The 14,348-nt window shown below is 42.2% G+C and overlaps 1 protein-coding gene across 2 annotated transcripts in view; it reads right to left on the reverse strand.

Moving 5' to 3' along the window:
• The window catches only part of cwf19l2 (CWF19 like cell cycle control factor 2), a 119,329-nt gene that overhangs the window by 66,343 nt on the left and 38,638 nt on the right, over positions 1–14,348 (reverse strand). For both annotated transcript variants that reach the window (XM_069891247.1, XM_069891248.1), the window contains exons 5-7: positions 12,590–12,709; positions 7,630–7,723; positions 3,570–3,685 (exon numbers count right to left, since the gene is read on the reverse strand). In XM_069891247.1, coding sequence (XP_069747348.1) covers positions 3,570–3,685; positions 7,630–7,723; positions 12,590–12,709 — 330 coding nt within the window. The remainder of the gene's footprint in view (positions 1–3,569; positions 3,686–7,629; positions 7,724–12,589; positions 12,710–14,348) is intronic.

The following is a 14,348-nucleotide window of genomic DNA, read 5'->3' on the forward strand; positions in this document are numbered from 1 at the left end:
ATCGTTAACGAACTGTTCCAGGATAGTGCCTGCTGCTATGTTTGATGCGTTGACTATGAGGGCCGTCGGTACATCCATTCGTGGGTGGACTAGCATCGTTGTGGGCCAGGGCCTCTTTGGTCTCCTCAAAAGCGCTGTGAGCCTTGTCCGACATGTGAGCTCCTTCTTCAAATCCAACATCAGAGCGAAATGAGGCCGCATAATCTCGGCTGCCACAGAGATGAACCTGTTGTAAAAATTCACCAGACCCACGAACTCTTGTAGAACCTTTAGTGTCGTCGGCCTGACAAACTGTCATACGGCTTCCACTTTATCAGGTGGGGGGGTGGCACCATCTTTGATAATTTTGTGGCCCAGGAAGTCTATTTCTATGAGTCTTAACTGGCACTTCTCCAGGTTAATGGTGAGGCTGAACTGTGCGAGGCAGTTGAACAGCTGGCACAGGTGAGTCATGTGCTCTTCGGGCATGCTGCTGGATACCAGGATGTCATCGAGGTAGATGAAAAGGAAAGGCAAGTCTCTGTTGACTGTGTCTGTGAGGTGCTGGAACGTCTGCGACTTTTTCAAGTCAAATGGCAGGCGAAGGAACTCTAACAGTTTGAACGGAGGGATGATAGCAGTCTTCTGGACATCATCTGAAAGCACGAGGATCTGATGGTATTCCCGGATCTGGTTGACTTTAGAGAACAGTTTTGTGCCATGGAGGTTCACTGCGAAGTTTTGGATATGGGGAATTGGGTAGTAGTTGGGCATCAATGAGGCATCTGTAGTCCCCACAGGGTCTCTAGCTGCCATTGAATTTTGGTACCAAGTGGAGGGGTGAGGCCCATGGGCTATCGCTATGGCAGATGATGCCGAGCTCTTGCATGCCTTTGAATTCTTTCTTGGCGAGGTTGAATTTGTCCGGGGCCAGGCGGCAGTTGTATTACTCGATCTCTCAGCCTGTTGCCTTGGCTTTTATGCTGTGCTCACACACAACCCGCTACAATCTCACATTTAAAAGGCTTCTGCTTGCCACCTGTCCCTTTACCTTGAAACAGCCTCACCCACTCAACTTTTCCAAGTTCCTGTCTTCTTTGGCTTGGCTTCGCGGACGAAGATTTATGGAGGGTTAGTCCACGTCTGCTGCAGGCTCGTTTGTGACTGACAAGTCCGATGCGGGACAGGCAGGCACGGTTGCAGCGGTTGCAAGGGAAAATTGGTTGGTTGGGGTTGGGTGTTGGGTTTTTCCTCCTTTGTCTTTTGTCAGTGAGGTGGGCTCTGCAGTCTTCTTCAAAGGAGGTTGCTGCACGTCGAACTGTGAGGCGCCAAGATGCACGGTTGGAGGCGCTATCAGCCCACTGGCAGTGGTCAATGTGGCAGGCACCAAGAGATTTCTTTAAGCAGTCCTTGTACCTCTTCTTTGGTGCACCTCTGTCTCGGTGGCCATTGGAGAGCTCACAATAGAACACGATCTTGGGAAGGCGATGGTCCTCCATTCTGGAGACGTGACCCACCCAGCGCAGTTAGGTCTTCAGCAGCATGGATTCAATGCTTGCGGACTCTGCCAGCTCGAGTACTTCGATGTTGGTGATGAAGTCATTCCAATGAATGTTGAGGATGGAGCAGAGACAGCGTTGATGGAAGCGTTCTAGGAGCTGTAGGTGATGCCGGTAGAGGACCCATGATTCGGAGCCAAACAGGAGCGTGAGTATGACAACGACTCTGTACACGCTGATCTTTGTGTGTTTCTTCAGGTGGTTGTTTTTCCAGACTCTGTGTAGTCTTTCAAAGGCGCTATTTGCTTTGGCGAGTCTGTTGTCTATCTCTTTGTCGATCTTTGCATCAGATGAAATGGTGCAGCCGAGGTAGGTAAACTGGCTGACTGTTTTGAGTTCTGTGTGCCCGATGGAGATGTGGGGGGGGGGGCTGGTGGTCATGGTGGGGAGGTGGCTGATGGAGGACCTCAGTTTTCTTCAGGCTGACTTCCAGGCCAAACATTTTGGCAGTTTCCGCAAAACAGGACGTCATGCGCTGGAGAGCTGGCTCTGAATGGGCAACTAAAGCAGCATCGTCTGCAAAGAGTAGTTCACGGACAAGTTGCTCTTGTGTCTTGGTGTGAGCTTGCAGGCGCCTCAGATTGAAGAGACTGCCATCCGTGCGGTACCAGATGTAAACACCGTCTTCATTGTTGAGGTCTTTTATGGCTTGTTTCAGCATCATGCTGAAGAAGATAGTAAAGAGGGTTGGTGTGAAGACGCAGCCTTGCTTCATGCCGTTGTCAATGGAGAAGGGTTCGGAGAGCTCATTGCTGTATCTGATCCGACCTTGTTGGTTTTCATGCAGTTGGATAACCAAGTTGAGGAACTGTCTAATAGCTTCAATATTAACCAGGTCTCAATTTATAACTTTAACTTTTGGACCAGTCCTACCTTTGTCCATAATTATTTAAAAATTATAGAATTATGGTAACTAATCCTAACTGCTCTCCCACTAACACTTCAGCCATTTGTTCTGTTTCATTTCTCAATGGTGTGGCACCATCCCTGGTGGGGGTACCTAGATGTTGTGTGAGAAATCTTTCCTGGACACGTGCAATGAATTCTATCCTATAAAAATCTTTGCACTATAACAGTCCCAGTCAATACAAAGGAAGTTGAAATAACCTGCTGTTGCGATCCCATTATTCTGCAATCTTCCTACATAATTGCTGCTCTAATTCCCATTCCCAGTAATATAATCCTATCAAAGTAATCAGCGCCTTCTCATTTCAAAATTCCATTCAAAACACCTCATTGGATGATCACCTAAGAATATTCCCTCAGAGTACTTCTGTGATGTCTATCCTCTTTCATTAAAAATGTAACTCCCCACACTCAGTCTTATCAGTAAAATCTGTACACTGGAACATTGAGGTAGCAGTCCTGCCCCTCTCTTAACCATGTTTCTTTATAGCTAATAATAGCCCAGTTTCATGAACAGAGTGGGCAGGAAAAGGCAGAAAACATTTATTTTTAAAAACACATAATGTGTCTCAAATCTGGAATGCACTTCCTGTAGATATGATAGATGCAGATTCCATTGAGGACTGAAAGTAACTGAACAAATATTCAAGGGAAATGTTTAAAGAAAAGTTTGGGGGCTGGAACTAGCAAGTGGGCACAAATATCAAAAGGCCTCTTTCTGTGCTGTAAACATTCTATGATTTAATGATGATATTGAAATGCATCTACTTTTTTTGGCTCAATTTTTCTATTTTAATCATTGACTGAGAAATTCCCTACAATTCTTAGAGTAAATAATAACTTCAAACTCATGAATATCAATGGAAAATACAAATCTGTATTTGCCAACAGTAAACATGTTTACATACGCATTATGGAAACTTGTATCATGAAATAGCAGATGGATCAAGAGCCAAAGCAAATACAGTCAATGTACTCTGTCAAATCCAGCACAGTATCCGATGACAGGGATTTAATCCAAATATGGGGAAACAAAGGTGATATTTAAAAATTGGAAATTAAAAGTTGAGGGCTAAAGGAAAGTAGAAATATTTTTTTTAAATTAGTTACATTAAAAAAACTTACACCATATCTCTCTGCAATTACATCCTCTAGTTGACATTGATCCCTTGCTGCTTGTTCCTTCATGCGTTGATAGGATCGTCTCAGCCAACTCAGCCCACCATCTTCTATCAGTACAGCTATTGGTTAAAAAAGTTGGGAATCAACTCTCAAATCCAATGAAATGCAAAATGTATGTTTAAATTAACTAGGATTTTAATAAAATTTGTAATATTTATCAAAAACTTGTATATCAATCGAACAGAAGCACAGTTAGCATAACATTATTACAGTGCAAGCTACCTGGATTTGAAACCCGTGCTGTCTGTTAGGAATTTAATATTCTTTCCTTGACCTACATGGTGTTCCCCCGAGTGCTCCAGTTTCCTTTCGCTCTCCAAAATCATACAGGGTTGGTAAGTTAACTGGGTGTAATTCGGCAGCATTGATTTCAGCTACTACATGTTATAAATAAATATTTATATTTAAATTACTGAGTGTGCCAGTGTGCTGCTTTATTGTTACCTTAATATACAATAGCAAATAAATATTAACTGAGACAAATTTTTTTCCTCCTCTTTCTTTTCAGCAGACTACCCAGCAAAATTGGATGGAGTTTATTACCACTTAGAATCATAGAACACTACCCCACAGAAGCAGGTCCTTCAGTCCTTCTAGTCTGTGCCTAGTCCCAATGACCTGCACCTGGACCACAGCCCTTCACATCCCTCCCATCCATGTACCTATCCAAATTTTTTCTTGTATGTCAAAATTGAGCCCGCATTCACCAGTTTAACTGTCAGCTCGTTCTACACTCTGGTGAGAGTATTCACCACTCTTTGCGCATGACAAAGTTCCCCCTAAACATCTCACCTTTAACCCTTAACCCATGACCTCTTATCTCACCTAACCTTAGTAGTAAAAAGCCTGCTATTGGTACCCCCTAATTTTGTATACCTCTCAAACATCTCGATATTCTTCTATGCTCCTGGGAATAAATCCCTAACCTGTTTAACCATTCCTTGTAACTCAATTCCTCAAGTCCCTGCAACATTTCTACCTTATTGATATCTTTCCAGTTATTAGGTTACCAAAACTGCACACAATGCTCCAAATTTGGCCTCATCAACATGTTTGTCAACTTCACCATAACATTCCAACTCCTAAACTCAATACTTCGATTTAGGATGGCCAACTTGCCAAAGTACTTTCCATCTGTTCATTTCCAAAAGGATTTCCCCTTAATTCACACACATCTCTGCATCTAGAAGCACTATATCTGAGAGAATAAATTTTCTCAGAGAGGGCTCTTCAGGTTGTTACTGAAAAGAACCCAAATCACCCTCATTTCAAGTTGAAAGACGGTAACAAAATAGGTGAAGAATTCCTCAGTGCAAGTACAAAGAATAGAGTTTTCAACTGTGAATACAAATTATTAGAAGATTAACAAGCCTGACCACCAATTTGTACAATATTAAACATTCTTATCAATGGTACCTTTGCTTCAACAAGTAAACAGAAGTTTGAATTTTAAATTAAACCTTTCTTCAACACAAAGCACTATCCACCAAACCCCAACTCTAGCAGAATTTTTAATGGAAGAGAATAATGGGCTGCAATGACAACATCCTCCAGCCGCAGCCTGGAAAGCGCCGTCCTGAATGAGGGATCTCAGGGTCGTTGTGCTGTGCCCTGGCTAGGGCTGAATAATCTATGCCCTAGGTAGGGCGCGGACGGATTCGATGGCGGGACGGGAGAGTGCATCAGCTACCACATTGCTTTTGCCGGTGATGTTTTGGATGTCCATGGTGAATTTGGACATGTAGGAAAGGTACCTCCGCTGCCTTGCCGACCACAGGTCAAACACTTTATGGAAGACAAAAGGCAGTGTGAAGAACTTGAATTGTCTGCCTTCCATAAAGTATTGGGAGTGCCTAACCACCAGGTAAAGTGCCAATCGTTCCCGGTCAAAGGTGCTGTATTTAGGTTCAGATAGCCGGAGGTGCCTGCTAAAAAAAGGCCAGGGGCTGTCATTGCTCATCAATTAGCTGTTCAAGGACCCCTCCGACTGCTGTGCTGGAGGCGTCTACCATGAGGGCAGTCAGCGCCTTGGTCTGGGATGAACCAGAGGGTGGCATTGGCCAGAGCGTCCTTCACCTTCTGGAATGCCTCCGAGGCCTCTCTGCTCCAGGCAATGACTTTATTTTTCCCCACCATGAGCGCAAAAAGGGTGCGCATGATCGGAGCTGCTGCTGGTATGAATTGATAGTAGTTCATCATACTTCTGCAGCCTTTCACAGTGCAAGGTTTCGTGATCCTCCGAACGGCTTCCACCTTCTCAGGCAGTGGTTTTGCCCCAGGAATTCAATTTTGTTCTGCCTGAACTGACACTTGGCGGGGTTGATGGCCAGCCTGATCTCCTGCAAGCAAGTGAATAGTTGTCTGAGGTGGGCAGTGTGCTGTGAATAGTGTGGCTGGCAATTAGGATATCGTCCAGGTAGATGAATACAAATTGAAGGTGCCAGACCACCGCATCCATCAGCTGCTGAAAAGGGCACCCTCGTGAATTCGAACAAGCTGAAGGGGGGTGTTTATGGTGGTTTTGAGTATGCCCTTGGGGTGCACTGGGATTTGATGATAACCTGATTAAATCGACCTTTGAAAACACCCGTGCCCCTTGTAAGTTGGCAGTAAAGTTTTGGATATGGGGGATGGTGTATCTGTCTGGTGTGGTGGTGTCGTTGAGGCTTCGGTAATCACCGTACGGCCCCCATCCTCCTGCTGCCTTTGGGAGACCTAGGGGCTGTCTGAACATCGTACTATCCCCCACTTCTCCATTTTCTTAAATTCCTCTTTGGTGAGGGCAAGTTTTTTTTTGGGGGGGGGGAAGGCGGCACGCTCTGGCGTGGAGCAGGAGGCCCTTGGTGAGGATGTGCTTTGGTTCCATGCAGGAAAATTGTGGTGCCACAATTGCAGGGAACTCCTCCAGGATGCTTGGGTAGGTGGAATCAAACAGTGTGACGGAGTCGAGGTGAGGGGCCAGTAGTATGACTTCCCCCAGGGGCATCGTTTAAAAAATTCTGGCATGCACCAGCAGGCAGTGGCCGTACAGGAAATTGGCTTCCAGGTGCAGTTGCACCACTGCTTCGACAGTAAAACTCCACTTAAACTGGTGGCCAACAAATCGTAGGGGGATGGTGCAGGTGTTGTAGGTTTGCATAGAGTTGCTGTTCACTGCCTTCAGGGTCAGGTCCAATTTGGCATTCCGGGTGTTGTAGGCCGTGGGGGAGCGGAAAGGACACTTATTTCGGCATCGGTGTCCATGAGGAACTACCTTCCTGACAGAGAGTCCCACACATCGAGGGGGCTGTCAAGTTGGCCAACTGCCATAGCCATTAACGGCATTTGGCCATGGTGTTTCCCGGAAACACGCAGGATGGACGGCATTGACAGGCCCCCACACCCCATCCTTGATGATAATAGTAATATGGTTAGGTGGGGAAGGTTCATTTGCCTCTCCATCTGCTGTGGCCTTGTTGCCAGCTGGGGTTGGGGCTTGGTGATCTGTTCCACTGAGGTGTCGTTTTCTTTCTTCGCTCTCCAGACCGCATCCGCACAGATGGAAAGGGAAGGTTAAGTAAGAATCACTGCTCTAGACCCAATTGTTAAGGAAATATTTTGCTTGAGAAAATTGTCATTGACCCATTTTCTTTGGAGTTATGAAATTGTGCACGTTATTAGTCAATTAGGTACAATTAAAACAGTGGTTTTCAAACTTTTCCTTTCCACCCACATACCACCTTAAGCAATCCTTTACTAATTACAGAGCACCTATGGCATAGGGATTACTTAAGGTGGAATGTGAGTGAAAAGAAAAAGGTTGAGAACCATTATTATAAATGGACTATGCTCAACAGTCTTTCAGTCCACTTGTTTAAAAAAAATAATCAACATTACTGAGAAGGCCAGAACCTATTTGTCCATATTTTCAAATAAACAAGGTGTGTGTTGGCATCCAGCAGCAAAAGAATTTAAATAATAATAAAATAATATTCAAAACTAAATTGAATGGGATTCAAATTACCTTTTTGAATTTCTGTTGAGTCACTTTGCACTGATGGCAACCCTGTTCCTCCATTTTTCCAAAAAGGGTTTAATTCTCTTTTGTCTATTTCACCCTATAATGAAGTAAGATTAATTAATAAAATTGGAAACATACTTCTTATTACTAATAAAATAATTTAATTTTCCCCTTACATTGTCACTGTGTTCACAAGAGGAGTTCTTTGAAAACTGAGACACTGACACACAAAACAAAGAAATCTAGTACTAAAATATTTATTAGAAATAAATGTGGAAATAGCTCAACAGGTCAAGCAACATCTGTGAATGTAAGAATTCTGACAATTCAACAGAATGCTTTTAAAAAAGCTGTGGTCTTAATACAAGTATGCTTTTAGCTAGTCTATGATAAGTATAAATTTAAGTATTTTTTTTTAAAGCCTGATACAGGTACACGATCCTTTATCCGGAACCCTTGGGGGACAGTGTGTTCTGAATTACAGATTTTTCCAGATTTCGGAAAGTCAGATTTAAGCCCACCCGAGTTGTGTTGCCATCTCTCCCCACCCCACTCGCACGCTCGACTCGCGCTGCTGGTCTCCCAGCTGCCCGACTGGCTCTACCGGTCTTCACCTGCCCGACTTGTGCTGCCGGTCTACCCACTTCGTCCGCCCAACTCGCGCTGCCACCTCTCTCTCCACTTGCTGGATTTTGGAGCTATCCGGATTTTAGATGTCCGGATAAAGTGGGGGAAGGAGAGGACAGGACCTGAACTTTTAAAAGCATTCACACAGTAAGTGACCAATTAAATTTTTGGTGAGCAGCTCATGAATAATGATAGAGCAGATTTAAATTAAAACTGGGAAAGTTTGTTGTCTAAGCAGAAGTCAGTGCTTCATGTACCACATTGTTAGCTTTACTTATTCACCACAATGCAGAAATAAAGGCTCAAACAAGTCAAAGGGGTATCCATGGGTACCCACATAGGTACCAGCTATGCCTGCCTTTTTGTTGGACATGTGGACTAATCTATGCTCCAAGCCCCCACACACAAGGCTCCTCAACTCTTCCTCCGCTACATTGGTGCTGCTTCCTGCACCCATGATGAGCTCGTCAATTTTATCCATTTTGCTGCTAACTTTCAACCCGACCTCAAATTCACTTGATCCACCTCTGTCAACACTCTATTCTCTTTCAATCTCTCTGTCTTCATCTCGGGGAAACAAATCCTCTGCAGATAGTTTCTACAAATTTACCAACTCCTATAGTTAACTCGACGACATCGCTTCTCACCCTGTGAAGATTCTATTCCTTTCTCTCAATTCCTCTGCCTTCATCGCATCAGATCCCAAGATTAAGTTTTCTATTCTAGACATTCAATGTGACGTTCTTTGTCAAAAAACATGGCTTCCCATCTACTGCCATTAACTCAGCCCTTCGCTGCATCTCCTTTATTTCCCTCACATCTGTTCACCCATGATCTCTTAACTGTTAGCCTGTGTTCCTCCCCCTGCCCCTTCCTCCCTCCTGTCCTCTCCTTACCCCACTTTTTATTCAGACATCTGCCTGCTTTAAGCTCATATCTTGACAAAAGGGCTCAGGCCTAAAACATTGGTTACCCTTTGCTTCCTATAGATACAGTGCGGTCTGTTGAGTTTCTCCAGCACTTCTGTATATTCTACCACAATCATAGCATGTGCAAACTTTAATTCACACAGAAGTTTTGAAATATTCAAAGTGGTAAGGACTAGCAAACACTCAAGGTTAAAAAGAATTAGGAGAATGTGTACATAAATCATGAAAATATGTTGATTAGGTACAGAAAGTAATTGAAAGACCCTTTGAAATTCTGATCTTTATATCTTGGGAGTGAGAATACAAGGGTAGATACAAGTGACATGAATTTTGTTCCATCTGCATGAATCTAAGAGGAATCACTAGCTTTGTAGAGAAAACATAGATTTAATAATAATTGCACTTCAAGGATTAGGCTTTGAGCAGACATTTAAACACAAACTCAGGATTTTTTTGTCATCATGTATTTATAAAGTAATTTAAGTTTGGAAAAGGTCAAAGCACTTCAAAAACACAATAGAATTGCACTAGGAAATATTAGGGGGAGTAACAAAAAGCTTGGTAAGTGAAAAAGACCTGAAGTTGCATCATTGAGGAAGAAACAATGATAGGAAACCATAAGTTTGGAGAGGGAATTCCTGATCTTGGAGTTTTGGCAGATGAAAGCACAGCCACCAACAGTGGAACAAGTCAAGGGAGTCACGTGATGCGGAGGAGCTGAACGCAGCTCCTCAACACAGCCATGCAAATCGATTGAAAAATGCTGGAAAAAGAGAAAACAAAGCCCAAAAATCACCACAATATGGGTAAGAAGAATAGAGTAGCCCTCTTGGAAATGGAGGAGACTGACAGACGGAGTCAAGTGCCGTTTGAGCCACCGCACAGGAGTGTCGGGATGCGAGAAGAGCCCGATATGATGGTGGAGGGCCTGGGGCCGGCAAGCGACAGACCAGCGCCGATAATTAGTGGTGTGATGGGCGTCGTACAATCACTGGCTAATAAAATTGAGACCCTAGATGGGAGGGTCCAGAAGATTATGGAAGGAGTGAAGATTGCACTTGCCACTCTAAGCAACTGCATGGCTGCCAAAATTGACAAAATGAAGGCAGACGAAAAAATTGAAAATGATATAGATGCCTGGAAAGTTGAAAGAGAGAGACTGCTGGAGAAACTGGATTTGCCAGAAAATTATAATAGGCGGCAGAATGTAAGGGGCGGAGGGACAAGAATCGTTGGGATTTTTCGGGAAATGGATCTGTAAGTTCCCTGGAATAAACGGACGTACAATGCCACTGTAATTGAGGGGGCCCACCGAACCTCTGGTCCCCGATCTGGGCCGATATAATGCCCACTTTCAGAATTGATAAGACTGCATAAATATCAAGACAGGGAGTTGATAATCCGTGTGGCCAGTGAAGACAATAGGCCACTGATAGACGAAGGAAAGGGGATCAGCTTTTTTTCCTGATTTAAGTGCGACACTTGTCAAGAAGAGGAAAGAATTCGATGTCATCAAAAGAACTCTATGTACCAAATAAAATTGGACATGCCCTAATGTACCCAGCGACATTAGGAATTGACAATCAAGGGGGTGAAAGAAAATATTTAAAAGATCCTCAAGAGGTCATGGAGCTGGCACAGAAAATGAAAGAAAGACCCACAGAGGAGATGGAAGAGCAAGGAAAATAGACTAAGAGACAAAGGGCATAAGGAAAATAATGATATCCTTTCTCTTGATAGTATTTGTATAATTCAGAGATGTATAATTAAGCAATATAGTACATAATTTAAGGGATGTAATAATAATAATAATAATAATAGAGAAGGACAATCGATATAAATAATGTAAATATACACAATGAGGAGTGCTCCTGACTATAGAGTTCACTATCATTACACTCACCTCAACTTTGACATTCAAATTTATTGTCAAAGTACATACATGACATCACATACAACCCCGAGATTCCTTTCTTCTGAGGGTGCGGCAGAATTACCACTAATTGGTAGTGCAAAAAATAAACTGTACCCAGCATAAACATGTAAACAAACAATTGTGAACAGATAACAAATATAAACAAACTGACTGTGCATTACAGAGAGAACAAAAAGAAAATCAATAAAGTGCATAAGTAAGAGTCCTTAAATGGGTCTCTGATTGAGTTTGTCGTTAAGTCTTATGGTAGCTGGGGAGAAGCTGTTCCTGAACTTGGTGGTGCGAGTCTTGTGGCACCTATATCACTTTCCTGATGGCAGCAGTGAGAACAGAGCGTGTGCTGGGTGGTGAGGGTCTTTGATAATGCTGCTGTTCTCCTATGGCAGTTTTCTCTGTAGATGTACTCAATAGTGGGGAGGGTTTTGCCTGTGATGTCCTGGGCTGTACTCACTACCTTTTGGAGGGCTTTATGCTCAAGAATATTGGTGTTCCCATACCAGGGCACGATGCAGCCAGTCAGCACACTTTCCACCACACATTTGTAGAGATTTCCCAAGGTTTCTGATGTCATACCAAACCTCCACAAACTCCTGTGGCACTCTGGTACTGATGGAGATTGTGAAGGAGAAGTTCTTACCAATTTTCACTGATTGTGATCTGGAGGTGACCCTACAGCAATCACTGATCTGGCTGATGCTGTTGCTTTCCTAAGAGACAAACCCTACCAGGTATAAACAGAGAGGAATCCTACACTATCTGCATTCCCCTCTGGGTGGTCATATATCTGCTGAATCTGCGGTGTGACCACATGACAATAAACAAACTTGAACTTCAACTGCAGCATGTAACACATTCTGCCTCCTGTATGCTCTTGTGAGCCCAACTGCTGCTCAACTGATTTATATAGTTCAGGAAGTATCAGGGTCATTCTATCTCTTCCAGATCACCTCCATTTTACAAAAAAAAGAAAGGAAGGACCATATTGCTCCACTGATTGCCATCACTCTCTTGATAACAAGCATCGTTATTGCTTCAGTTTACAAAAATGAATGAAATATACTGTATTCAGAGAATTACTTTTAATTATTTTCTGCAACATTCTCAACCATTCATATTATTAAATATATGTTGTGATACTGAGAGCAATATTAAACTCTCGATGCATAAACTTACATATGTTTAGATGCAACTTGATTCTCTGTCAGTAGCAGGGAAGAATCAATGCAGGCTATCACCTCAAAACTGACATGAAAAACTAACACGAGAAATTCAAATTGGAGGGAACATCAAGTTAGCTCTAAACAGTATTTGGGACCATTAGATGGATCACCACATTTTTGAGTTGTATTATCTAGCAGAAATATTATCCAACATAACCAAAATTAATATTTTACAATATCTATGTTAATTGGCTGCCTAAATTATATTTATTTCATGGTAAATCTTTTTTTTTTTAAACTTTTTTCCATACCTGCTCAATTGCTTGAACTTTCTCTTGCAGCATTTCTTTGTCCTTTAGTTTTCTAGCTCGGATTTCAGTCATCGATACAGACTTTGTTGACATAAAGTCTAACGTCATCCATTCTTCCCTCTAGTGGAGAATAAGTACATGAGAGAATGAATTTGCTTCATAAATCAAAACATTTAAGGTACCCAATGTTCAATAAAATGCTTCTGCTGGTGATTTATGATCAACAGTTGAGAGCCCTTTTCTTGTGTTTCTAGAGAGGCAGCCCAGTTTTTTTTAAGAAAGGACACTTTTTCACCTCTGTGCAGTGGAGTCTATGCCAGTCAATATCTAATACTTGTTCTGGTTGTTAAATGTTAATTAAATATCATAGAAATGTTGTCAAAATTTGCCTTCATTACCATAAACTGTTAAGCACCTTTCAAAGCATGCACATGTGCAATCAATCAACCATATCAATAATTTCTTGCTCCTCAAAAGTGAATAATGTTTTGTTGTCTTCACCGATGTACCATTTAGGAATCAAAGATTTGATGAGAAATTCTGATATTTCTTAATTTCACATTTTTTCCCCTCAAAAATTATTATTTTTTGGTGTATGATGATGCATAAATTTTTTAGTAATGTCTAATAATTATTGCTTTCTGGCCTGTTACTAGTAACTAATTTATCTGTGCAGATCATCATTTATTCAAATAAATATTTCAAAAATGGATTTGAAGTGACAAAAATTAATTACCTTTATAAAGTTGCCTCCTCCATTTCAAGGATATATTCTAATTTGTATCCTAAAATATCTTAAGCTTTCCATAAAAATTGCACTTTTAGTTTCAAGTTTGCTGTCATTAAGATTATTTCATGTGATTGACTGCTAAGCCTAATTCACCATATGTTGGATTCCCAAAACGTGTTGGTTGTCCCTCAACTACTTCTATAAATGAACAATATAAAATATTCGGTCAGGATGCATCACAAGTGGTCAGCCCAAGATAGCAAGAAACTGCAAAGAGTTATGAACACAGCTCAGAGAATTACTCAAACCTTCCTCCCCTCTGTGGACGACAACTACACATCTTACTGCCTTAGAAAAGCAGCCAACCTATTAAAAGTCGCATCGCACCCCAACCACACTCTCTTTCCATTCTCTTGGAATGAATATTTGGGAGTGCAAGATCATGCACCACCAGATTCAAGGACAGGCTCTTTCCTGTCATTATCAGACTCTTGAACAAATCTCACAAGAAAATAATGTGGCCGTTGTTCTGTTTTAACTCATCTCGCTTTGTAACTCTGCATTCTAACTCATCTCGCTTTGTAACTCTGCATTCTAACTCATCTCGCTTTGTAACTGCATTCTAACTCATCTCCCTTTGTAACTCTGCATTCTAACTCATCTCACTTTGTAACTCTGCATTCTAACTCATCTCGCTTTGTAACTATGCATTCTAACTCATCTCGCTTTGTAACTCTGCATTCTAACTCATCTCGCTTTGTAACTCTGCATTCTAACTCATCTCGCTTTGTAACTGCATTCTAACTCATCTCGCTTTGTAACTCTGCATTCTAACTCATCTCGCTTTGTAACTCTGCATTCTAACTCATCTCCCTTTGTAACTCTGCATTCTAACTCATCTTCCTTTGTAACTCTGCATTCTGCACTGTGGTTTACTGCAGTATTATGTATGGGTAGACTAGCTGGACTACTCGTTGGCTTTCTCAACTTGTACTGTTTCCAGTCAGAATAGCATAATGATTATAACCT

The sequence above is a fragment of the Narcine bancroftii genome, chromosome 7, assembly GCF_036971445.1.
Source record: "Narcine bancroftii isolate sNarBan1 chromosome 7, sNarBan1.hap1, whole genome shotgun sequence".
In the NCBI taxonomy this organism is placed as follows: Eukaryota; Metazoa; Chordata; class Chondrichthyes; order Torpediniformes; family Narcinidae; genus Narcine; species Narcine bancroftii.